This window comes from Callithrix jacchus, chromosome 3 (genome assembly GCF_049354715.1).
Source record: "Callithrix jacchus isolate 240 chromosome 3, calJac240_pri, whole genome shotgun sequence".
NCBI classification, from domain to species: Eukaryota; Metazoa; Chordata; class Mammalia; order Primates; family Cebidae; genus Callithrix; species Callithrix jacchus.
In genome coordinates, this window is record NC_133504.1 from 110,580,757 (window position 1) to 110,607,330 (window position 26,574).

Here is a 26,574-nt window from a genome sequence, read left to right on the forward strand (position 1 = left end):
ATTAGCTTACTTTGTACCAATGAATATCCTTTCAGCAAATGAAAAACAACTAAAACCCAGCATATTAACTCAATGACACATTCTGTTTTCCTTTAAGGAAAAATTTTCTTAAACCATAATATAGTGGACTCAAACAAAACTCAAAGCTACCAACTTACTAGGTAGGCCATCTTAGAACTGTCTAAGGTAGACAGTTTGTCAACTGAGAGACAAAATTTCTGCAAAGCTGGGAAGGAAACAGCCTTCATAGTTTTGTACAAAGAAATGAGAACTAATTAATTTTATACCACTTTCCATAAATTCAACTCCAGAGTAAATCAGATACACCTGTATTTTTAAAGCGACCAGAATGGGAGAAGTGGGGGAGAGGCAATTTAACAAGTTATCCAGACTCTACACATTATCCGGGATGAAAGTCACCTGATAATCTCGGGTCTGTCTTGACCACAAAAACATATGCACCAAATCAAAATTTAATTACACTGCCTAACACAGTTTGAGTTGTGCTTCATATTTTATTGACTGCTTTGCTTCTGACAGGACAGTTTCCTGAAGGAAAGTTCCAAGAACTGAAAAGTTACAACACCCACATACCAAAGACTGTTTCCTGAATTTTGTTACAGGAAGTGACATCTACTATAATTTTAACATTTACTTCCCAGTAGGAGTTCCACTTAAAATGTCTTGTCAAACATTTGTTCAACAGTACACCTAGGCAAAGCTTTTATTAAAAAACCAAACTTTCAGTTTCACAAAGTTTGAACACAACTGACCAATTCACGCCATTTTAACTTTTCCCTGGGAACAAAAACAACTGCCACCTGATAAATTGGGGTGTGTGTGGTAGGAGAGAAAGATCTTTAGCAGTAACTAACTGGGGAGGGAGCCCACAAGGCACAGAAAAGAGTGAATTAAAAATCCTGGTCCTTGAGAAGAAACAATTCTTGGGAAGGTGCTGCATGACCAATCACTGGGCATTGATTCTTGGTATCTTTTTTTTTTTTTTTTAGAACACAGATGCATCTGGCTATTTCAACCAATAATTTGTAATATAAGGATAAATCTATGGAGGTAAATACCTACCTTCTCTACCAACCTCCAGTCTGTTTCAATAGGAGGGAAATTTATAAGCACATATTAAATCAAAATTTAATGACATTGTACAACATGGTTTATATGATCTCTCACTCATACACACACACACACACCATTTCACAGAGTGTGGTACCTGCGCCCGTGGCCTTACAGACAGCAGTGCTTTACCCAGAACTTGTCCACTCAGAATCTCCGGGAGAGGGGAAGCAGGAGCAGAATCTGCATGCTAACAAACACCCACAGTGATTTTTGTGTCTAATGAAGTTTGAAAACCCTGAACCTCACATGACCATATTACCCCTAAAACAGCCTTTTACTTTTATTTAGTTGCCAATCCAGCAGTAAGCAATACCAAAAAAAAAAAATCTTCATTACGGTCTTAACTCTTCCCCAACCCACCAAAACAAAGGATCATGTGGCCTACAGGTGTCCAAGCCCTCACCCATATAAGCCACCATGGAGGAAAAACAATTCTTGGTACTTTTTAGAATGCAGTCAAACAGTGCGTGCCCTTTGAAAACATACCAAAATAGAGACAATCTAAGTGTCAATAAAAATATTTTCCCCTTTGTCTGCTTGAGTTCCTTCAGACAAGATGTTATCCCTGGGATTTTGTCTTAGTATATTAAATCTGTCACCAAATTAATGCTCCCAGCAATAGCCTTAAGAACTTGATAGCAGGTCAATCTGGTTAAATTAAAAACAAAGCCAATAAACTAACACAAGAAAACAGACGTTCAGCAGAGAACAAGACTTTCAAGATGCCAGATCTGTTGGCTCTGTGGCCATCAGGTTAAGCTTTAACTCACTGTGGACAGATAAGAAAAGAAAAAAGTTTGCACAAGGGAGGGATTCTCAACACCGATCACTGCCAAGACACAGACAGTCAGCATTTGCATGGTTTTAAAGTTAATCTTTACTTTTAGTTTTCTGGGGCATTAGCACCAAAAGTTTTACATCTTATTTTCTCCTGAAGTATAAATCTAAAGTTCATCTGACACATTTGTGCTTGAGCAAGACATTGCGCATTCTACCTGCTGTGTTATTTTCAGCAAATGAACATGTTATAGTCACAATAGAGAGCCATCTGAGGGAGAGGGAAAATACTACTTCAGCTCCCCCAATTTTACATTTAAATAAAAACAACTGGTAATCATTTAACCTGTAAAAGTTATGTATTCACCCTCTACAATAAAATGTAACTGAACCACAACAAAGATATACTCAGCCTCACTATATGCTTCTATTTCTGAGCCAAGAAAAGTGTCTAACAAACTTTGTCCTAGAAGTGCATACTGTATTTCCACTATATCTCACATACAGAATTAGAATAAGTTTATTTGCCTATCTTGGAAAAGAAACCTGAGATCAGGAGTTCAAGACCATCCTGGCCAACATTGTGAAACCCCGCCTCTACTAAAATATATACACATATACACACACATACACACACAAAAAATGAAATGGAGAAGTTTGCTAACAGAAAACTAAGTTTATATCTATCTCAAAGCAATAGTGAAGCAAATCAACTTTATAATTCCTCTTATTTTACAGCTATTATGTAATACATAGATTTAGAGGCTCACAACAAATGAGTGACAGAATCAAGATGACAAAGATTTCGCTCTCATCCATATTTTTATTCTTAAATATTTAAAATTTAAACATTTTAAATGCAGCACTTGTAAAAACCCCATTTTCAAGGTGTAAATCCAGCTACGGAATATCTTTTCATGGCATGGTAGAGAATCCAGCAAAATCTCAAGAGATCACTTGCATTAATTTTGCCAAACAACAACGTGCCCATAAATCAGCTGACTTTAAAAAATGACTCACTGCTCCTTCAGTCTTTATCATGGAAGCAGCTCTAGACTGTGAGTCAGGAAGCTCAACTGGGCTCTCAGGATGAACTAGAAAGAAACCACTTAAGAGACCTGTTTGTGTTTCTCTTCTGTCAAGGACACTGTTTACAATAGTGTCACAAGGGGAAAAAATGAGAATATTCACTGGATCTAAATACTACATAAATTATTTCCCTCCCCAAATCTCCTCTTTGAACTATACTTTCCAAAACCACAGTATTCTCTTTGATATTGGCTCATTTTTTTATCAGAGCTGCTTTGCATTCACGAATTTTCTTCAAGGTAATCATAGCTCAAAAACCAGAGGCAGGGGCACAGGGCGGGGCAAAACTGGTTATATACCAGTTTAAGAGCATTGCTTTCCGCAACGGAAAAGTTTCCCTCCCCAGCGTCAAAGAGATCCACCAAAAACCAGCTTCATATTAATCTCAGGAACAATCTGACTTTGCTTCTTAATGATTTTTCAAAGCTTCATTAACACTAATTTTAGTCAAATTCAAAAGTTAAAAACTGAGAGTTTACTGAACCTACCCTCCTTCTGCAGTCTGTCTATAAATCCCTTCTTTTGCGAAGCTCCATGCTCAGACACCAAATACAACTCCCCAATTCCCACCCATACAGCCCTGCACCAGGGTAGAGAAGGGCCAGGAGTTCTCAAGGTAGCATCAGGTGATTTTTTTTTAAACTGGCTAATCCCTGATGGTAGTTGAAGGTATGTATATTTTCCTTTCTGGAATTCAGGGATTTGCTTCAAATAAGAGGGTTAGCAGAGAAGGGGAAACAGACAAAGCCCTCCTTTTTACTGCATCCATCAACATCACTCCTCAGTATAAAGCACCTTTAATCCCTGCAGAAAAAAAAGTGTATCAACTGTTAGGTTTACTTGTTGCTAGTTTTTATACTTCTATAAAATAGTCTGGATGCACTTTCCATTAGAGTCCAGAAACTAAAGCCATATTCTGTAACTATTTCATATTAAAGAAAGCAAGTTTGTTGCAATTTCCACAAGGAAGTATGTTCAATGTGTCCTTTACGTTTACAGGTTCCAAAGAAAGCACACACTTATCTCAGAGCCCAGACACTGCATATGATCTGCTTTAACTGACATGGCACTTCTCAGTGACTACCTTTCTCCGCAACTCTGGGAACACAATAAACCAAATACTCATTGTTTTCAAAATACAGCCCCCAAAATATCTAAATTTTAAAAGCTAGGCAATTCACATTTTAGTCAAGAAATGTCTTCCAACTTTAAGAAATCAACCACAAAACAAATTTCCTCCTATTAGGTTTTAATATGAGGTAGAGGAATATATGGCTTTAATTTATAAAAGTTCACAAGCCAAGAAATACTTAGGTAATCTCTCAATTCAAAGTACTTCTATCTTATGTAGGAGAGACTAAAATGTGTGAGACAGTATCTTGCCTTATGGAGTGAAACAGAGACAGGAATATACTGCCCAATTCATTCGCATAAAAAATTAGTCATATGTCACTCATCAATATCAAATCAGGAATGACATTACCTTAGAGCAATGCCAAATAATGGCAGAAAAATGACATGTGTTGGCTCCTGTATTCACTATCACTGCTACGAAATTCAGTTTCATATAAGTTCTCATCTACTTCTGCTACAAGAAAGAAAGAGAAAGAAGGAAGGAAGGAAGGAAGGAAGGAAGGAAGGAAGGAAGGAAGGAAGGAAGGAAGGAAGGAAAGATAGATCAAGCTAAATAATACACAATGAAACTAGTATGGTTAAATACCAAGCTATGAATCTATAAGTACAATGAGTCTGTCAGTCTAAATTAATTGTCTCAAGAGCAAACAAACACTAACCTGTAGCACATGGTCAAGATTTCACTACCTGAGATTTTACATCACAGGTGATGTTTTGGTTTCTCTTAGCACTACTCAGGGCTATGTAGCCCAATTTCGTTTCTCTGAAATTCAAAAATACCTTGAATCTTCTCCATATATTCTCTTTAGAGCTCAAAGATTACCTTCTCTCCCACAGAGCACAAAATCTGAATGAGCTTGGACCACATTCCAGGTGTAACCAAAGAAAATGGACATTTACAACATATGAGATATATTCCCAACACACAGACTAAGAAAACGACCTAACAGTCTTGTGGCTTTGTTCCTTGTTCCAGGGCACGTCGGAAGGCCAGGTGAATGATCAGAAATAAGCACAATCCTATTTTAATTGCCGGCAAGCTGAACCACCATGCTGGTAACTCAAGATTATTACATATTGCAAACAAGCCATTTTATCAGGAATCATTCTTTGTACTGTTATACGAAGGCTTGGAAGCTCCCTTTAACATTTCATCTCAGCATTAAACAGGAAGCACGTAAGGGAGGAAATGTGCAAAGCAGATCTGGAGTCAGGCGTTGCTCCACCTTTGTGACCTCAGGCAAGAAACAGCCAGGCTGGTCCTCAGTTTCCTTAACTACCAAATGTGGATAATAAAAGTACTTACCTATTTAGGTGCCTGAAAAGAGTTAAAGAGCTAATCCAATTAAAGCTGCTTAACGCTGTGCCTGGCACACAGCAGTGTCCAATTTAGCTTGTGTCTCATTTTATTTTTATCATTAGCTTAAGAGCCCTGGCACTGAATCTCTCACACCTGTATCAAATCCCTGCTATATTACTGAGCTCTGTCACATAGCATTCGCTAACTTCACAGACCAAGGTATCTTAATCTAAGATTTTGTGCCATGGACCCTGTAGCAGTCTGATGAATAACAGCGCTATCAGAATAATGTTTTTAAATACAGTAAATAAAATACGTAAGAATAGAAAGGGAACAGATTATATAAACATCTATTACAACATTTAAAAGACAAATTAATGGTATAGTACTGTTTTTACTACGGAACTAAGCAAGATAAAGCAGCTCCTTAATTTCCTGTATGGAAAACATAAAAATTATCTGACGATATCTGCAATACTTGTAATAAGATTATGAAAAGACATAGTTTCTATTTGTGGTAACAGCACACGGACTGGTACTATAGTTTTATCTATATTTCTACTTAAAAAAACTAAATTTCAGCTAAAGATTAACAAAAATAGAGACGCAACTTGTGTTTCTCAACCAAGTTCTCCTACTACTTGGCCCCAGATTAAGAACTACTTTCTTAAAACTACCAATAAAATGGAGACAGAGGATAAACCACTGGGTTGAGAGGATGAATACAAAAAGCAAGTGGCAAATAGGAGGTAATCTATATAGAAAAGCTCTTTTCTTTCCTTCCTAGAAAGTTCTATTTCGTAGGAAAAAAAAATACTCAGTTTTATCTAGCACAAACGTGAACATTTAACATCCATTTCTCTCCATGATCTGAGTCTTCAGACATGAAATTTGTTAAGCCTTCCGAGACCTCCCCAAATCACTGTCCTACATCAAATATCTGCTTGAAGAGCCCTCCTTATTTTAAATATGTGAGACCAAACTGCTTTGTAGTAAAACAGTTGAAAGAGAATGTATATGTAACTCCTAAGTCTCCCTTAGCACCAACTGCTGTCCCAACTAAAATAAAATTGCACAGAACAGTTTGGATCTCATCATAATCACTAATGCCTTGTCATCACTCTTCTTTAACGCTCATTACAAAACAAGTAACAAACCGGGGAAAGTAAGGGCTTGAGGTTCTTACAATAGCGCTCCTCTGACAGCAATTGCAGTTCATTATCCTCTCTCCCCTTCACCACCCCGGCGCGTTCCCGGTCTTTGCCTACTCAGCAGATTCATGTAAGCGGGGCAGTTTTATGTGGAATCGTACATTCTGGCAGTAAAATTTTCACTCACCAGGCAAATCCTTACCAACCCTCTCCAAGGAGAACTATATTTTACATTCATCGTATTTCCGAACTTCCCCTAGAGACACCAGCAAGAAATCCAGAGAACCGAGGGGTGGGCGCACAAAGAACCTAAATGGAAATTTGGGCAACGGCGGACAAGTGAAATCAACTTAATGTCCCGGAAAATAACATTTCTGGGGGAAGAAGGTAAATATCCAACTTTAAGCTTCACTTTAACTCCAACCCTCTCTCCGCTGTGCAGAAATTGTCCAGCATGTTCTCCAAACTGCTTTTTCTCTGACATTTAGTCGTGAGCCACAGCCTCGGGAATGACGAGAAGGCAATGACAAAGCTGCTTCCTGCCCGTCTCCTTCCCCGCACCCTGCCCTCCCCCGCAACCTTCAGCTCCCCTCTCCACGAACGCGTTTAAAAAGTTTCTCCGGTACCCGGCTTACCTGGACTGGGCTGCCATAATTCAGCTTATAGAGCCCAAGGTCTTCCGTCCGTGAGCGCCTTCACCCCGCGGGCCCTGCTGCCAGCGCCTCCGCTCACCATTTGGCGGAGCCGGGCGGGGACGCGTCCCGGCGCGGCGCCCCGATGTTACGGGACTACCTGCTATCGAGCCCCGGGCGTCCTCGGCGCAGCCCCGGGCTTGGCCCGTATTGGCTCGCGCTAATCCTGATGGACATCCGGGCACTGGGGCCTCTGCGGCGAGCGGCACTTCAGTCGAGCCGGGGAGCGCCGCGTCCGAATCAGGAGCGAGCGAGCGCCCCCCGCGCGTTTTCCGAGCGGGGAAAGCCCACAAGCCTCCACGCTCGAAGACCACTGGCGCCCGGCGCCTGCCCAGCAGCGGCACAACGCAAGCCACAGTTAGAAGGGAAAAGAAATCGCCTCTTGGCTCCCTTCAAGTTGTCCGAGTTCGCCGGGATACCCCCTGTCAAGAAAGTTGCGGTGGTACGGCCCGCCTCCTTAAATGGGCAGGGCGCTCGGCGGCCCGAACCGGAGGCAGGCGGCAGGCGACAAGCAGGAGGCAGGAGGCAGGAGGCAGGAGGGAGGAGGCAGGAGGCATGGGGCAGGGGGCAGGGGGCAGGGGGCAGGGGGCAGGAGGCAGGGCCCGGGCGCCGACCAACACCAAGGGTCCCCGGCCAAGCCCCGCCTGCGGGCTCCTCGCGAGTGCTCTCGTGCCAGGTTCTGACAACCTACAGACTCCCACCGCCGGAACACACAGTACCCGGCCGCTCTGAACTCCAGCTCCAATTTGAATATTTGTTGAATATGGGCCCCAAGAGGCGGCAGTGAGCTGGAACAAGACGGGCAGTAAACCACGTTCACTACTTTTGATCCTTCTAATGCTTGAGCTCAGGAAACGGCACACTTAGTGTTACTTTGCTTTCAGTTTTGATTTCCGTACGTAGAGACAAATGTTTACAAAACACCCTGCCTTTTATGGACTACTGGCGGATTGCAGAAAAAAATAGTAACTCATTTTGGTCGTAAGCAATAAAGGAATTGATAAGAAGCAAACAAAAAACTTGAGCATGCAATATAGTAAGTCCTATACGAAGCACAAACGAAATTACTTCCTACTCAGACCACGGAAGGCGTTTAAGTCGTATCTCAGGAACATACTTGGATGAGCAAGGATGGAGGGAGGTTGTGCTTCAGCATCTCATATGGACCAGCACACTGGAGGAGCTGAAGACAGATGAATGCTGAATAACTGCCTGCACCGTGGACTCCCATTCTTCTACCTAGAATCATGACAACATTGCCCGTCTCATAAAGAGATGGTCCAGATTGTATTACTAAATCGTCATGGAATACAAACACGTTAATGCCTGGCACTAAATGGACAATGCTAGGAGGGTGGGAGTGTGGGAGGGAGGCCCAAGGCACCTCTATCAAGGGTTCTCAAAGTATTTGCTAGACTCCTGGGAGTCCCCAAGACCTTCTCAGAGGTCAGAACTATTTTTAGAATAATACAAAGACATCATTTGTCTTTTCACCATGCTGACATTTGCACTGATGGTGCAAAAGCAATTATGGGGAAACTACTGGTGCCTTCGCACTATTCAAAGCAGTGACAGCAAATGAAACTAGTAGTCACTGCATTCTTCACTACCACATATTACTAGGTGAAAGAGAAAAAAAAAGCCAGTTTCCTTTATGTCTTTAATGAAGCAGTCAGAATTATTACTTTCATTAAATGTTGACCCTTGAGCATGGGTCTTATTGATGTTCTTTGTGACAAAATGGGAAGTACCCATGAAGCAGTCCACTGCACACTGAAGTACAATGGCTGTCTAGAAGAAAAGCACTTGTGTAATTGAGTTGCAAGCTGAGCTAGCTGTTTTTTTCATGGACTACCATTTTTACTTGAAAGCACAATTCACAAATTGTAGTTATTCTTACTTGGGTATCTGGCAGACATTTTATTAAAAATGAACAAAGTTAAGCCTGTTTCTTTGAGGAAAACAATTGACAGTATTTATTGCCAATGATGAAATGTAAGCGTTCAAGCATTTTGGAAGATTTTTTACATCTACCACATAAGCTTGCCAGCTTTGCCAGTACTTAGACTTACCTGATGAGATCAGGGTGGCGGTGATTAAAGTGATTTGAGAAGATCTGCCTTAGTTTCCAAATGACCAGTGGTATAGCAAAATCATGCATGGGTAGGCCAGGTGCAGTGGCTCACACCTGTAATCCCAGCACTTTGGGAGGCCAAGGCAGGCAGATCACTTAAGCTCACTAGTTCGATACCAGAGCCTGGGCAACGTGGAGAGACCCCATTTCTACAAAAAAAAAAAAAAAAAAAAAAAAAAAAAAAAAAAAAACCAAAAAATTAGCTGAGCGTGGTTGCAAACATCGGTGGTCCCAGATACTTGGGAGGTGGAAGTTGCAGTAAGCCGAGATCGTGCCACTGTACTCCAGCCTGGGTGACAGACTGAGAGACTCCTTCTCAAAACAAACAAAAGCCAAAATCATGCATGGATGGAAGATCCACTGAAAAAAGTGCAAACCAGACCAACTCATTTTAATGTATCAGAGGTCATTTTTGTTTTGTTTTGTTTTGTTTTTAAAAAAGCTCATTTTAGGTTCCACAATGTAATTAACCTTTAAGAAACTACCAATTACAGAGTTTTTGTGTCATATCAAAGAGGTATTAAAAATACTCATCCTGTTTCTGTGTGAAGTTGGATTTTCTTTATAGACTTCAACCAAAACAACGTTGCAACAGATTGAATAGAGTCAGATTCAATCTGGTTGGGTTGGGCATCCCAAATCTGTATATCTGAAATTCAAAATGCTCCAAAAACCCAAAACTTTTTGAGTACTGACATGATGCTCAAAAGAAATGCTTACTGGAACAAGAATATATAATGAAAAATATTTTTTAAAAAGATCTGAAATCCAAAACACTTCTGGTCCCAAGCATTTTGGTTAACCTGTATGAGATTCTAGCTGCCTTCTATTAAGCTAGACAATAGAGATTTACATGAATGTAAAATAATGCCATTCTTAATAATTTTTTTTAAGTTTGGAAAATGGGTTTTATAAAAATTTTATTTAGGTCAATATGTAATGGGTTTTAAAAATAATATTTTAAGTTCCTCAATTTTAATTTTTAATATAGTAAATAATATATAAAACATACATATACAAAAGCTCTTTGGGCTTCACGGTAATTGAGGTACAAAATTATTCCATATCGTTTGTTAATATTTCCATGTCTCCCTCACCTCTCCACACTCATCAAGTCTTCTTTTAATTAAAGGTGTTATGTATTATAGCTATTCCATGTAACCTCTTAGCACCTAGATCAATTTTAGCAAAATGTGGTCAAACCACCTGGGGCATATGTTAAAAACAGACTCCAGATCCTAGCTGCAGAACTACTGAAATAGAATCCTTGTGGGGTGAGGTCCCAGGGATACGCATTTCAATAAATTCTCCAGATGATGCTTGTGGTCTGCTTATATTTAAAAACCATTTACCTAGATTGTGCTTATTTAGAAAATAATGTTAAGAGCTTTTTGATTCAATATTGATTTATAATCCTTGAATCATTTTAAGGACCATAATTGGGCCAGCATTTATTTTCATTTGTAAGAAATCTATATCAGACAACAAAATACCTTTGTACACATCTTTGCTTTTGCAATAGTAAAGTGGTAAGCCTTCAAGGAAACCAGGCAAAAGTCTACTCTCAAGGATTTTTTGGTGGCTGTTTTTCCCCATTTTTCTCTTGCTGTTTTAGCTATACCAACTGTGATCGTTTTATTCTATAAACAAATTGGTATCAGACACTAATTGCTGGAAAAAATATTTTGTAACAGTTATTCACAAAACGTCCATTTAGCACAGGCTAGAAATATAACATTGATAATATTAAAATTATACTTTTTGAACTATGTTAATTGATCTGACACCACTTAAATATGAGGAAATAGGCCAGGCATGGTAGCTCATGCCTGTAATCCCAGTGCTTTGAGAGGCCAAGGTAAGATTGCTTGAGGGCAGGAATTTGACACCAGCCTGGGCAACATAGCAAGTCCTTGTCTCTATTTTTAAAAAATTTAAAAATTAGCTAAACATGTAGTTCTAGCTACTTGAAAGGCTGAGGCAGGAGGATTGCTTAAACCCAGGAGTTCAAGGCTGCAGTGAGCTATGAGGGCACCACTGAACTCCAGCCTAGATGACAGGGCAAGACCTAGTTCAAATGAATAAATAAATGGTAATTTTTTTTTTTTTTTTTTTTTGAAACAGAGTTTCGATCTTGTTGCCAAGGCTGGAGTGCAATGGCACGATCTCGGCTCACTACAACCTCCACCTTCCAGGTTCAAACGATTCTCCTGCCTTGGCCTCCCAAGTTGCTGGGATTACAGATATGTGCCACCATGCCTAGTTAATTTTGTATTTTTAGAAGAGACATAGTTTCTCCATGTTGGTCAGACTGGTCTGGAACTCTCAAACCCCTGACTTCAGGTGATCCACCCAACTCAGCTTCACAAAGTGCTGGGATTACAGGCATGAGCACCACCACGCCCAGCAGAAAAAAAAATTTACTACAGCAAATATTTACCCCAAAAGATACATGGAATCAATACCAGATTAGAATTATGCCTGAGATTCCCTGGGCTCTCAAAATGGTTTATAATGTAAATTCATGGGAGTAATTTGAAACAAGTGGGATGATACTAGATTTGTAATACATCTAAAATTACTGAGCACAGGAGAAATGATTTATTACTTAGATACTGTACATGGCTTTAAAAGTACTGCAATACAAACACGGGCATTATGATTTCCAAGTGTTTTGAAAACACCATTGTATCCAACCCACCGTCTTGATGAGCAGTGAAACTGAAAAGGCATTCTTAACCTTTGAGGGGCGCAGACTTCTTTGGCTTTTTGATGAAATTTGAGGACACTGAAGTACACACAACCTTTGACTTCCATGCAGTTTATGATTCTTCGGAAACCCACTTAGGAAGCACATGAGGCTCCATAGATTTCAGATTAAGAATCTCTGGACCTGGCTCCCGCTAATACTCCCAATTTACCCTACAAATAAGGAGTAAAACCGCCCATTAATCTTCATTGCCCAGCTGGGCACGATGGTGCATGCCTCTTATAATCCCAGCACTTTGAGAGGCTGAGGTGGGTGGATCACTTGAAGTTAGGAGTTTGAAAGCAGCCTGGCCAACATGGTGAAACCCCATCTCAGGCATGGTGACATGTACCTGTGGTCCTAGCTACTCAGGAGGCTGATGCAGAAGAATCACTTGAACCTGGGAGGCAGAGGTTGCAGTGAGCCAAGATCGTACAACTGCACTCCAACCTGGACAACACAGGGAGACTCTGTCTCAAAAAAAAATATTTTCATTGCCCTTTTAAAAACTTAAGAGTTGGCCAGACCTGGTGGCTCACACCTATAACCCTAGCACTTTGAGAGACTGAGGTGAGAGGATCACTTGAGGCCAGGAGTTGAAGACCAGCCGGGCCAACATAGCACGACCTCATCTCTACTTAAAAAAAAAAAAATTGTAATTAGCTGGGCATAGTGGCTCACACCTGTAGTCCCAGCTACTCAGGAGGCCAAGGCAGGATGGTCACTTGGGCCCAGGAATTTGAGGTTACAGTGAGCCACTACACTCCAGCTTGGGCAACAGGGCAAGAACTGTCTCTGAAGAAAACAAAAAAGACAAGACAAGAAAAGAAAAAATTTAAACAGGCTGCCTTATTCAGAACTCTAAAGTACCTCATTGAATGTATGCATTTGTACCACAATGGTCATTCAACAATTCTACTCTTTGTAGCAATTTTGGTCTAAAAGTTACATAAGTCAAATCCCCTAAGAACTGCTACTTCATTTCAATGGAATGATGTTTGACCAGGTCACTGCTAAAATCACTGCCAAGAGAACGGTGCTCAAGGTTGTCACCGAAGATCTCGAATTAAGCAGACACAGGAAAAGGGAGAAGAGATAAAGGAGGAGAATAAAAACGGGCACTCCCCAGAAGGCAGACAGCAGGGAGGACTGCTAATAAGCACCACTGGAAATTAACTGGTTCTCCCTTCAGCTGTGACCTCAACACAGAGCAGCCCTCCTATTCCAAAACCTTATCCCACACTTCCCAGGTTCTCTGCCTTTGTCTTTAAACTGGGATTACTTGAAGATTCTCACAACCTAAGGGCAAAGAAGATTTTAAGAAAGTCTGTTTCTAGGTCCTTAATTTCCAATGTCCTCTTCCTTATAACCAGGATTCAGGCTCTCACTTCCCATTTGCTTTTCTCCACTTGAAAAAGAAAAGCAGTCCTCTCATTTACCACAAATCAATCTTAAAAGGGTGCATTGCTCCAGGTGTTAAGTACCTCTGACATGCCCAAAGGAACAGTTCTCTGTAGAATGAGAGTCCCTGAGGTTAAGTCAGTATTAATGGATAGATCCTCATTAAACATATCCAGGTAGCAAGCCTGTGGCAAGGTCCCCATGCCTCACTATATACAAATTAGAATTATGCAATGAGATGGATAGGGCCATCAGAAGTCAGACTTTAATAAAGTAAATACAATTCAACTGTTTGGTTCAAGAATTAAAGATTTACAGCTTTTCAGTATTATTTTAGGAGACATACAAGCAAAAATGTTGAATTTTACCTCAATTTTACCTCTTCACTGTGTCTTTTTCCTTACCTGATCTGGTCAACAATTTTCCGTATCTCCTCCTATTTGTACATTAATAAAACATGTCCTTCCTTACCCTAACACCCCGATCCATCAGTGATATTAGCGTATACTATACCGATTACTTATTATCAGTCTACAAACAAGGTCAAGTTCCCTCACTTCCTCTGCAACACACAGAGTTAATTTTTTAAATAAATGTTTTACTTTAGAATAACTTTAGATTTCCAGAAAAATTGCAAAGGACTTCTATATATACCCACATCCAGTTTCCCCACTGTTTAACATCTTACACCATTGCCCACTTGCCAAAACTGATAAATCAACATTGGTATATTACTATAAACTAAACTTTAGACTTCATTTTGATTTTACCAGTTTTTCCATCAATGACATCTTTCTGGTCCAAGATGCAACTCAAGGTACCCTAAAACTGCATTATTTCTCAGTTTTTCCTGACTGACAGTTTTGAGGAGTTTGGGCTGGGCATCTTGTAGAACGTTCCTCTATCTGGTTTTGGCTGATGTTTTGCCTTTCAAAGGAGGGAGAGAATTACACCCTATCTTCTGTGGGGTGGTAATAGCTATATATATTTGAAACTCTTCTCTAAGAAAGATTTTCCTCTTCTCCGTTTATGTACTCATTCAATCATTTATTTATATGAGTATGGTCTCATGGATATTTACTTTGAACTTTGTGTCATAATCCACTACATGATTGATTTTGTCGTCAAACTGTTTCAGCCTTAGCCACTGGGAGCCCCTTCAGGTTAGCTCCTTGCCCCTTTGCATTGCCCCATCCTTTCATGTTTCGAGCACTGCTTACTTTCTGTTACTACAGGATGCTCCAGGCTCATTATCTATTTTCTCTACCCTAGTCCCAGAACACACCATTTCTTCCAACTCATTGGTATCTCCTCCATAAATGCTACCACCCAGTCTCCTTCTGCCATCACTGCCAAGCTTCTTACACCAAGAGAAGTCAGCTTCTTTTGTGATACCAGTGACCATCATCCATGAAAGGCTCTCTGTGGACTTTGAGCAACTCAATCTTGTTTTATTATTCTTTCTGCTCACACATCCAGGATCCAGGACAGAGCGCTAAGAAACCTTACTTGTCTCTTCTCCATCTAAATGCTGTCACGTACCATATCATCAGCAACTCTCTAAATGCGTAACTTCAGCCTAAACTTCTCTATGTAACTCCAAGACTATTCTTTCCAGCTGCCCCAAAACACTTTCCTGGGCATGAAAAGGCACTTGGGAGGTTGTTCAAAATAGAACAATTTCTTACTGTGTCCACACGATAAGATCCACTCTATCAGGATGCCGTTACAACAGATGCTGAGAGATATCTATCATTGAGCCTTAGCTGCTTCTGGGGTCTATAAGGGGTGGTTTCTTCATACAGGAAAAAGACAATATCTCCTTCACCAAAGAAGGGATTAGAAAAGATTGGGGAAAAAGAGTGTTTAGTTAGTTTCATCCTTGGGAATAAAAGCAGAAGACAGAATTCAAAGAGCTTCCTCTGAGCAGATCAGGAGGGACTTGGCTAACACAAAACTAAAAAATTCCATATTTTATCGTGTGTTTTTTAACTGGGAAGATCAGCAATGAACCCCTTAAAATAAGATCAGCCTCATTAATAATTAGTTGACTAGCAAAGACCAGTGAGCACACACAATAAGAGTATGCAGGTAGGCCGGGCGCGGTGGCTCACGCCTATAATCCCAGCACTTTGGGAGGCCGAGGCGGGTGGATCACGAGGTCAAGAGATCGAGACCATCCTGGTCAACAAGGTGAAAGCCTGTCTCTACTAAAAATACAAAAATTAGCTGGGCATGATGGTGCGCGCCTGTAGTCCCAGCTACTCGGGAGGCTGAGGCAGGAGAATCTTGAACCCAGAAGGTGGAGGTTGCGGTGAGCCGAGATTGTACCATTGCACTCCAGTCTGGGTAACAACAGCGAAACTCCATCTCAAAAAAAAAAAACATATTATGCAGGTAGTGTGAAGGGAAAGTGATGCCCTTCAAAAGGAAAGGGAAACAAGTAAGAGAAAGAGACAGCCTGAGAAATGGCCCATGGCCAGACCAGGTCAGAATTAATCTGAATGGCCCCAATTCCATCCCAATCCTTTCCTCCTGGCCCCTTATTTATGCACCAATCACCAAGCATCCAAACTAGAGATCCTTTTCCTGGCTTGTTATCTACATGTATTGCTACCAAAATCCCAGAGATTTCTTGGGATAGTGGAAGTAGAGGAATAGGAGTGGGAAGAGCTCACTTTAGATACTTTTCTTTATTTCTGAATTTATAACACTAATCTCTAATTGCTCCCACCACCACTACCACCCCCTCCACTCAATAAGCTTTCACCTTCCTGTTTTACAAAAAATAATAAGAAGGAAGACATTCATATGTTTTTTTATAATAAAAAAGTAGGTACAAATAATTTTTAAAAGGAAAAAAAAGCTGGTACAATACAGTATGTTTGTTAGTATCCCACTTCACCAAAATTGAATGAAATATGTTTATTCAAAAGATTGACTGAGGCTCTGTAGCAAAAGGCTATCAGTAGGTATCTCTGAATGGAACAATCAGATGACATTTTCTTCTGGTTACTTTAAAATTTTCTAAATGTTATAAAATAGACACACACCTGTTTTTGTAGTCATAAAACAGAATCACAATTATTATAAAAACAACTATAATCAAGTCTTAGCTTCAGGAAGGAGATAAGGGTAATCTAATCTACTTCTCCATGCAAGAATGCTCTTTCTCTAGTGAGACAAGCTTGTTTGCATGTCTCCAGGGACATCTGTTGTCATTACAAGGCAGCCATTTCCACAGCAGGCCAATGATGAGCATTAGAAAGTTCCATCTCCCATGAAGCTAAAATTGGCTTCCCTAGAGCCCTGTTCCGTTGGTTCTACTTCTGCCCTCTTGATACTAATATAGCTGTTCAGTCAGCATTTTTTGTTTGTTTTGAGACGAAGTTTCACTCTTGCTGCCCAGGCTGGAGTGCAGTGGCGAAATCTCAGCTCACTGCAACCTCCGCCTCCCAGGTTCAAGTGATTCTACTGCCTCAGCCTCCCAAGTACCTGGGATTACAGGCACCCGTCACCATGCCTGGCTAATTTTTTGTATTTTTATTTGGCCAGGCTGGTCTCAAACTCCTGACATCAGCCTCAGCCTCCCAAAGTGCTGGATTACAGGTGTGAGCCACTGCGCCCACTCTCACTCAGCTTCTTATGCCTACTGTTTGATGGTCTGTCCTTTTCTATTCTTTTCTGTTAAGTATGCATTTTAAAATATTTAGAATGCATGTGCCTTAGTCCGTTTCCTGCTGCCTATAACAGAATACCAGAAACTGGATAATTTATTTTAAAAAGGAATTTATTGCTTACAGTTACGTAAGCTGGGAAGTCCACAATTAAGGGGCCACACCTGGTGAAGGCCTTCTTGATGGTGGGGACTCTAGAGTTCCAAGGTGACACAGGGTACCACATAATGAGGGAGCTGAGCATGCAAAAATGCTATTGCAGGTCTCTCCTCCTCTTATAAAGCCACGAGTTCAGGCCAGGTGCGGTAGCTCATGCCTGTAATCCCAATACTTTGGGAGGCTGAGGCAGATAGATTACCTGAGGTCAGGAGTTCAAGACCAGCCTGGCCAACATGGAGAAACTAAAAATACAAAAATCAACCAGCTGTGGTGGCAGGTGCCTATAATCCTAGCTACTTGGGAGGCTGAGGCAGGAGAATCACTTGAATCTGGGAGGCAGAGGTTGCAGTGAGCCAAGATGATGCCGCTGTACTCCCTCTCAAAAAAAAGCCACCAGTTCTCCTCCCATGGTAACCCATAAACTCATTAATCTATGAATGAATGAATGAATTCATTCATGAGGACAGAGCCTTCTCCAGCCAATCATTTTTTAAAGACTCCACCTTTCAATACTGCCACATTGGGTTTAAGTTTCAACATACATTTTTGTTTTGTTTTTTTGAGAAAATGTCTCATTCTGTTGTTGCCCAGGCTGAAGTGCAGTGGTACAATCTCGGTTCACTGCAGCCTCAGTGTCCTGGGCTCAAGCAATCCTCCTACCTCAGCCTCTTGAGTAGCTGGGGCTACGGCTCATGACACCACCCCTGACTAATTTTTTGTAAAGACTGGTTTCACTATATTGCCCAGGCTGGTCTCAAATTCCTGGACTCAAGTGATCCACCTGCCTTGGCCTCCCAAAGTGCTAAGATTACAGGTGTGAGCTACCACACCTGGCAACTAAATTTCTTACAGGGATGTTTAACACCCTTCCCAATTTAGACCAACTTCAGAAGCCTTATTATCTACCAAACCTCCTTCTGTTCCCTCCCCACCCCCTTCCCATGAACACCCTCCAGCCTCACACTTTTCTAATGCCACCAACCTTTGCAGTAAGAATATTCTCTTCATTAGAATGCCCCTTTCCCCTTTCTCCAGCTGAAGACCCCTACTATTATCCAAACCCCAACAAATGCAGCTCTTCTCAGAAGCCTTCTCTGATAGCTTACCCTGCACTCTACCTAACACAAGCTCCTAGTTCTCGTGCATATCAAGTCATGAGGTTGGATGGGATCAAGGGGAGTGTTTGCTTGTTTGAGCAGAACAGCAGCCAAAAGATAATTTCTGAAACAGAGAACTGTGAAGAAGTCTGTGCTACAGTTGCAGCTGGTAAGATTTCCTCTTACACATGTGTTTGAAGGTGAGATCTGCCCTCAGATTGCACAATCTGAGGGGGTTCTCTCATTGCATAATCAATGGACTCTGATCCAGATCCACAAATGGAGCAAGTGAAGATCAGTGAAAAATTTCCAACATTTCAAAAAACCCAAAGGAAACCACATATTTGACCATGAAAAGGGTGTGAAGGACTCTGTTCTGGGCCTTCCTGGAGCTTATGCCAACTCAGTATGCTAGCAGTGAGCTCACACTGATCAGGAAGTCTAATTAGCAACTGTGTGTTTTAATTCAAGTAAGAAAACAAATGCTTATTTAAATATAGTTTATTTAGTAGGGGGACTCCTTTAAAGTGCCTGCAGGCAATTTAGTGTGCAGTTAAGTTAGAACCTCTGCGTTACTGCCTTGTTACTAAAAGTAAGGCTGCAGAGCAGCAGTTCTAACATGAGAGGCCTAAGAGAAATGCAGTCTTAGGTTCCATCCCAGATTTCCTGAATCAGAATCTGCATTTTAAAAAATTTATTTATTTATTTATTTATTTTTTTTTTGAGAGGGAGTCTCACACTGGGCTGGAGTGCAATGGCACGATCTTGGCTCACTGCAACCTCTACTTCCTGGATTCAGGCAATTCTCCTGCCTCAGCCTCCCCAGTAGCTGGGATTACAGGCACATACCACCATACCTGGCTAATTTTTTGTATTTTTTAGTAGAGATAGGGTTTCACCATGTTGGCCAGGCTACTCTCAAACTCCTGATCTCATAATCCGCCCACCTCAGCCTCCCAAAATGCTGGAATTACAAGCGTGAGCCACCGTGCCAGGCCTAGAATCTGCATTTTAACAAAATTTCAAGGTGATTCACATGCCCATTAAACTCTGAGGCACTGCACTATAAAATCTATGACATTTAGGAATTCCATAAACTCTCAAAGACAAGCATCCAATATTACTACCATTATTCAGTTTGAAACAGTCTCTGAAGAGTATTGTGACAGAGTCATCTATGAGTTAGCAGCTTTTCCTGCCCTTGAAACTACCACTAAATCTTCCTGAACACATATAAGGAAAGAGGAAGGATTTAAAAACTGGAAGATAGGAGATATTCCTCAAGCTCTGCAAGGATGTTTTCCTCTTTTTGGGAGAAAAAACTACATATACAGGCAAGCCACAATGATCAGTAAGTTGCAGCTTATAAGTTATACTAAGATCTGGTCTCCTCACACATTAGAGAGGTTACATAGACTACTGGCATTTTCTGTGATATCTAGCCTATTGTAAATGTGCTGTTTTTATTCCTAGCAAATGTTCGAATCTAAACAATTCAAAACCTAATTTGAGGCATGGATTTTACCTTCCATGACTGAGACTTTCTTCCAAAAAGTCAGGGGAGTTTTATTTGAGGCTTACTGGTTGCTGACTCTGTTTTCTACCTAGGTCATGTGCAAAACAGGAAGATTAAAACGAAATCAAATCAACATTTATTGAGCACTTATTATGTCTAAAGCCAATGCAACCCTATAGGAAAGCATGTTTTTAAAAAATCTTTGTCTTCTAAGAACTTACTCAGCAAAAGGGCTACTCCATTTTCTAAACCCCAAATGTCTTGAAATTACAATGAATCTAGAGAACAAAAAGTGATTAATAACCAATTACACATATTTTCATGATCAAGGATCTATATGTTATTGAGCTGACTAAATCATGTCATTTTATTTTTTTAAGAATATTTAACACCTTAACCATATTTTTATTTTTTTTAAATCTGTCTCCCAGGCTGGAGTGCTGTGGCACAATCTCAGTTGACTACAACCTCCGCCTCCCAGGTTCAAGCAATTCCCCTGCCTCAGCCTCCCAAGTAGCTGGGATTACCGGTGCTGGCCACCACGCCCGGCTAATTTTTATATTTTCATTTCACCATGTTGGTCAGGCTGGTCTCGAATTCCTGAGCTCAAGTGATCTGCCTGCCTCAAAGTGCTGGGATTACAGGTGTGAGCCACTGCACCCGGCCAGTCATGTCATTTTAAACATCATGTTTAAGAATTAATTTAAGAAAATTACAGAAGTTGTAGCAATAGAGTTTTTGAGGTTCACAGTATTTCCTATGTTCCCAGAAAGGAGAGGCCTTCCCTTGCTAATCCAATTAGAACTTTGTCAAGGTGAGAACTCGCAGATGGGAACTCTGCTCCCAACTGACAGACTTGTTAGTGGCCTTACAAGTCACTGACACCTCAAAGCCGCCTAGCTTCATGCCTTAAAATGCTTAACAACTTAATGGGCCCTAACACTGTCACTTGGAAGTTCACACAAAGATGACTTTCTTCCAAATGTGATCATGTTTCCTCAGTATATGTCCATGATACACTTAATAACAATCTTAGATATCACAGTCTGGCAAATGGCAAGGAAGGTGTTAGGAATTAATTTTGTAAGTAATATGAATTTCCTGAACATGCACAATATTATTGGCTCTGTTCTAAGTGCTTTACCCATATTAAATTAATTCCAGCCACAAGCCTTTAAACCAAGTACAATATCGCCGCCCTTGCTATAGAGATAAGAAAAATGAGGCCCCGAGAAAATGGGCAATTTTCTCAGTCATGCAAGCTGGTAAGTGGTGGGACCCTGTGCTCCAGAGTCTGTAATCTTTATCATTATACTACACCGCCTCTCTTGATAAGCTATCGTTACACTCTTGAGGAAGCAGTCATAGAATCCTGACTTTTTACAAGCCTTTGGAAAATCACTTTTCCTGATATCTACATATGTTTCACCATAGCACTCCCAAATTTGATGATACTTTCAAGCTCAGCTAGATGGCTTCTGCAAAAGGCAAATAGTAATGTATTATCATTGTTGATTGATTTGGTTTTCTCTAAGAGTATCTGGGGTTGAAAGAAATTCAATATGTAGCAACAAAGTATCTACCATATTTCAATAAAGGAAAAGATAAGAATGTAAAGAAAGCAATTTGAAGTAAATATGAAAACCCAGTCCTCTTGGATTAATTTGATGATTTATTCTCCAGATGTTTCAGGAACCATAAACACTGAACTCTCCATGGTGATTAGCAAGCCACATTAAAGATGTAGGGATGTCCACTGCACCTTACAACTTTTAGAAAAAAACAGTAGTAAAAAATCTCAAAGCTGAGAGTTAATGTTCCTGAGTCTTAAGGGTAGTAGCCACAGTTACAAACGATACAGAGGTATGCTCTAGGATAATCATTTTGTGACTACGAACTGCTTTTAAAAGAACCTGAGTCAAAACTATTTCAAACAGCATTTTTCTCTTTTGTAAATATATAGTTGCAGAGGGCTATATATGTAGGTTACATATTTCTCACAAGCTCAAGTAAGCAGATCACAGCTGAGGGAACAAAATAAAACAATTAAGAAACAAATATTTTCCACCCAAACAGTTTTCTCAGTACTCATGCATTTATTCTCAGACTTGAATCAAGTTCCTGGGAAACACACCATTTGGGGCAGCCTCACACAGCTACATGTAATATTTAAACTTTAGTTGTTTGGTTTTGTTTTTTTTTTAAACTCTTTCCTTCCATAAGCCTTAGTTTTTCGATAAACTTTGATGACAGCGATTTCATGTTATCCAAGCCATCATTTATAAAATACTCCTTTCAATCCCCTTCTCCCTCACCACTAGTGGCTAGCAGTATTGCTCATGAATGGCACCCTCTCTGAAATCACACTTGGAGTGCTCCAGGGATTCAAGAAGTTAGGTTCCCCTGGTGTACAGCTCTCCTGAGATTAGTCTTGTGGCCTTATGTTTTCTTCACACCACTTTGATATCAAGAGCTGATCAAAGCTCTTTGGATATTACTGAAGAAGAGGATCAGCGGTTCCTCCTGAAGGCATCTTGCTCTGTCTCTACAAGTTAGGCAGTCTTTTTTTTTTTTTTTTTTTTTTTAATAGGGATAAGGTCTCATTATATTTCCCAGGCTGGTCTCGAACTGCTGGATTCAAGCAATTCTCCTGCCTTGGCCTCCCAAAGTGTTGGAATTACTTATACCTGTAAAGTATATGTACTTTAAATAAAGGATATATATTTTTTAAATGCTGGGATACATGTGCAGAACATGCAGGTTTGTTACATAGGTATACTCGTGCCATGATGATTTGCTGCACCCATCAACCAGTCATCTACATTAGGTATGTCTCATAATGCTATCTCTCCCCTACCCCTCTTACCCTGACATGCCCTGGTGTGTGATGTTCCCCTCCTTGTGTCCATGTGTTCTCATTGTTCAACTCCCACTTATGAGTGAGAACATGTGGTGTTTGGTTTTCTGTTCCTGTGTTAGTTTGCTGAGAATGATGGTTTCCAGCTTCATCCATGTCCCTGCAAAAGACATGAACTCATCTTTTTTATGGCTGCACAGTATTCCATGGTGTACTTGTGCCACATTTTCTTTATTCATTCTATCATTTATGAACATTTGGGTTGGTTCCAAGACTTTGCTATTGGAATAGTAGAATGACGTATAATCCTTTGGGTACATACCCAGTAACAGGATTGCTGGGTTAAATGATATTTCTAGTTCAAATCCTTGAGGAATTGCCACACTGTCTTCCACAATGGTTGAACTAATTTACACTCCCACCAACAGTGTAAAAGTGTTCCTATTTCTTCACATCCTCTCCATCGTCTGTTGTTTCCTAATTTTTTCATGATAGTCATTCTCACTGCTGTGAAATGGTATCTCATTGTGGTTTTGATTTGCATTGCTCTAATGACCAGTGATGAGCTTTTCTTCATATGTTTATTGGCCACATAAATGTCTTCTCTTGAGAAGTGTTTGTTCATATCCTTCACCCACTTTTTGATGAGGTTGTTTTTTTCTTGTAAATTTGTTTAAGTCCCTTGTAGCTTCTGGATATTAGCCCTTTGTCAGATGGATAGACTGCAAAATTTTTCTCCGATTCTGTAGATTGCCTGTTCACTCTGATCACATTTCTTTCACTGTGAAGAAGCTCTTCAGTTTAATTAGATCCCATTTGTCAATTTTGGCTTCTGTTCCCATTGCTTTTGCTGTTTTAGTTATGAAGTCTTTCCCCATCCCTATGTCCTGAATGGTATTGCCTAAGTTTTCTTCTAGGGTGTTTATGGTTTTTGGTCTTATGTTTAAGTCTTTAATCCGTCTTGAGTTAATTTTTGTATAAGGTGTAAGGAAGGGGTCCAGTTTCAGTTTTCTGCACATGGCTAGCTAGTTTTCCCAATACCATTTATTAAATATGGAATCCTTTCCCCATTGCTTGTTTTTATCAGGTTTGTCAAAGATCAGATGGTTGTAGATGTATGACATTATTTCTGAGACCTCTGTTCTGTTCCATTGGTCTATATATCTATTTTGGTACCAGTACCATGCTGCTTTGGTTACTGTAGCCTTGTAGTATAGTTTGAAGTCAGATAGCATCGTGCCTCCAGCTTTGCTCTTTTTGATTAGGATTGTCTTGGCTATACAGGCTCTTTTTTGGTCCCATATGAAATTTAAAGGAGTTTTATTCTAATTCTGTGAAGAAAATCAATGGTAGCTTGATGAAGATAGCATTAAATCTACAAATTACTTTGGGCAGTAAGGCCATTTTCATGGTATTGATTCTTCCTATTCATGAGCATGGAATGTTTTTCCATTTGTTTGTGTCCACTCTTAATTCCTTGAGCAGTGGTTTGCAGTTCTCCTTGAAGAGGTCCTTCATGTCCCTTGTTAGTTATGTTCCTAGGTACAGTTTCACAGTCTTAAGAAGGTCTTACAGATAGGCAAAAATTGCATGCTTTTACTCATATGTGGTAGCTAAAAAAAAAGTTGATTTCACAGAGTAGAGCCACATGATGGTTACCACAGGCTGTTAGGCAGGGTATGGAGAGAGGTTGGTTAATGGTTAAAAACATACTATTAGATGGAAGGAATAGGTTCTAGTGTTTGATAGCACAGTAGGGTGTCCATAGTTAACAATAACTTATTATATATCTCAAAACAGTTTTAAGAGAAGGTTTGAAATGTTCCCAGCACAAAGAAATGATAAATGTTTTAAGTGATGAATATCCTAATTACCCTGATTTAATCATTACACATTGTATACATGTATCTAAATATCACATGTACCCCCATAAATATGTAAAATTATTATATATATAAAAAAAAAAAAAAACTACTGAACGAGAAACTCTAGGGTTGGGGTGTGGGCGGAAACAACATAACCCCAGCTTAAGAATGGATAATTTTATTTTATTTTTGTCTGTTTACTGGGGTTTTTCTTTGAGTCACTCTGTCACCAAGGCTGGTGGCATCATCTCAACTCACTGCAACCGCACCACCACCTCCCAGCCTCAGATGGTCCTCCCACCTCAGCCTCCTGAGTAGCTGGGACTACGAGCGTGTGCCACCATGCCCAGCTAATTTTCGTACTTTTAGTAGAAATGGGGTTTCACTATGTTGGCCAGGCTGGTCTTGAACTGGCCTTAGGTAATCCGCCCACCTCAACCTCCCAAGTGCTGGGATTACAAGTATGAGCGCTGTGCCTGGCCAGACTGAATGATTTTTAAAACACAAATAACTTGCAAAAAGGGCATGGGTATACTAAATCATTACTACTCTGGTTTTCACATGAGCGTTAATCAGTCATCACCTCTTGAAGAATTAGGACTTCCACACACAGAATTGGCTCTCTACCAAGTCTTGACTCATCCCAGTCTATAAATTCTTGGTTGTCGGCTGGGCATGGTAGCTCACGCCTATAATCCCAGCACTTTGGGAGGTTGAGGTCAGGAGTTTGAGACCAGCCTGGCTAACATGGTGAAACACTGTTTCTACTAAAAATACAAAATATTAGCTGTGTTGGTAGCCTAGGCCTATAATTCCAGCTACTCGGGAGGCTGAGGCAGAAGAATCACTTGAACCCAGGAGGCAGAGGTTGCAGTGAGCTAAGATCGCACCATTGCACTCCAGCTTGGGCAAGAAGAATGAAATTCTGTCTCAAAAATAAATAAATAAATAAATTCTTGGTTATTAAGACCCTAGATGACCCCTGACTCAAGGCCCAGACCCTGCTTACGAGGTGACAAATGGCCAGGAAGAGAGTGCATAGCAGCTTCTAGGGTAATCAGGCCATTCAGCCTGAGTCCTGAAATTCCTGCCCCCAGAGGCAGATGCATTAAATAAAATCTTATCCACAAGCAACATTATGGCTTACACATTACAGTAATAAAATTCTGAGAAGGAAATCAAGAGGGAGTGGCTATTATATAACAGATAGAGCAGAGGGAAGAGAAAGCAGCAAAGACATCTAATCCTCTTCCTTATTTTACAGGTAAGAAATTCAAGATAAGGGTTTTCAGTTTTAAATAGGCTTGAAGATGAGAATCTAAGGGAAGAGAATCACTTAAGGCCAGCAGTTTGAGACCACCCTGGGCAACACATCAAGACTCCCATCTCTACAAAAAATAATATGAAATTAGCTGGGCATGGTGGTGTGTACCTGTAGTCCCAGCTACTCAGGAGACTGAGGCTGAAGGATCACTTGTGCCCAATGAGCCATGATCACACCACTGCACTCCAGCCTGGGCGATAGAAACCCTGTCTTTAAAAAATGATGAAAAATTTTAAAATAAGAATAACAACCATAATACTATTATGCTATCTAAAGTATTTCCTTTCATATTACTTAATATTAATAAAATTTCCCTTAATAGCATCAAATATCTAATTAGTCTTCCAATTTAATTAGTGTGGTCAGATCCAAACAGGATCCTTTCATTAAAAGGTTGACATGTCTCAAGCTTCTTTATAATCTATATCCTTTTTTGTGAGATTTAGGAAAAGCTATTTTTTTTTTTTTTCTGTAGAGTTCTCACATTATGATTTTTGCTGACAGCATCCAGAAGAGTC

General features: G+C 40.3%; 1 protein-coding gene across 18 annotated transcripts in view; it reads right to left on the bottom strand.

Moving 5' to 3' along the window:
- AFF1 (ALF transcription elongation factor 1) overlaps positions 1 to 26,574 on the bottom strand; it is a 202,480-nt gene that overhangs the window by 126,514 nt on the left and 49,392 nt on the right. For 6 of the 18 annotated variants that reach the window (XM_017970440.5, XM_035293347.3, XM_078366880.1 and 3 more), the window contains exon 1: positions 7,221 to 7,375. The exons of 8 other annotated variants lie outside the window; for them this stretch is intronic. Coding sequence is in view for 7 of the 10 variants with exons in the window: in XM_035293347.3 (XP_035149238.2) it covers positions 7,221 to 7,237 (17 nt within the window). In the remaining 3 variants the exon portion in view is untranslated. Of the gene's footprint in view, positions 1 to 4,793; positions 5,412 to 7,220; positions 7,376 to 9,349; positions 9,561 to 26,574 lie in introns of those variants that run through there. 4 more of the 18 variants (XM_017970437.4, XM_078366875.1, XM_078366874.1 and 1 more) reach the window with 2 other exon arrangements.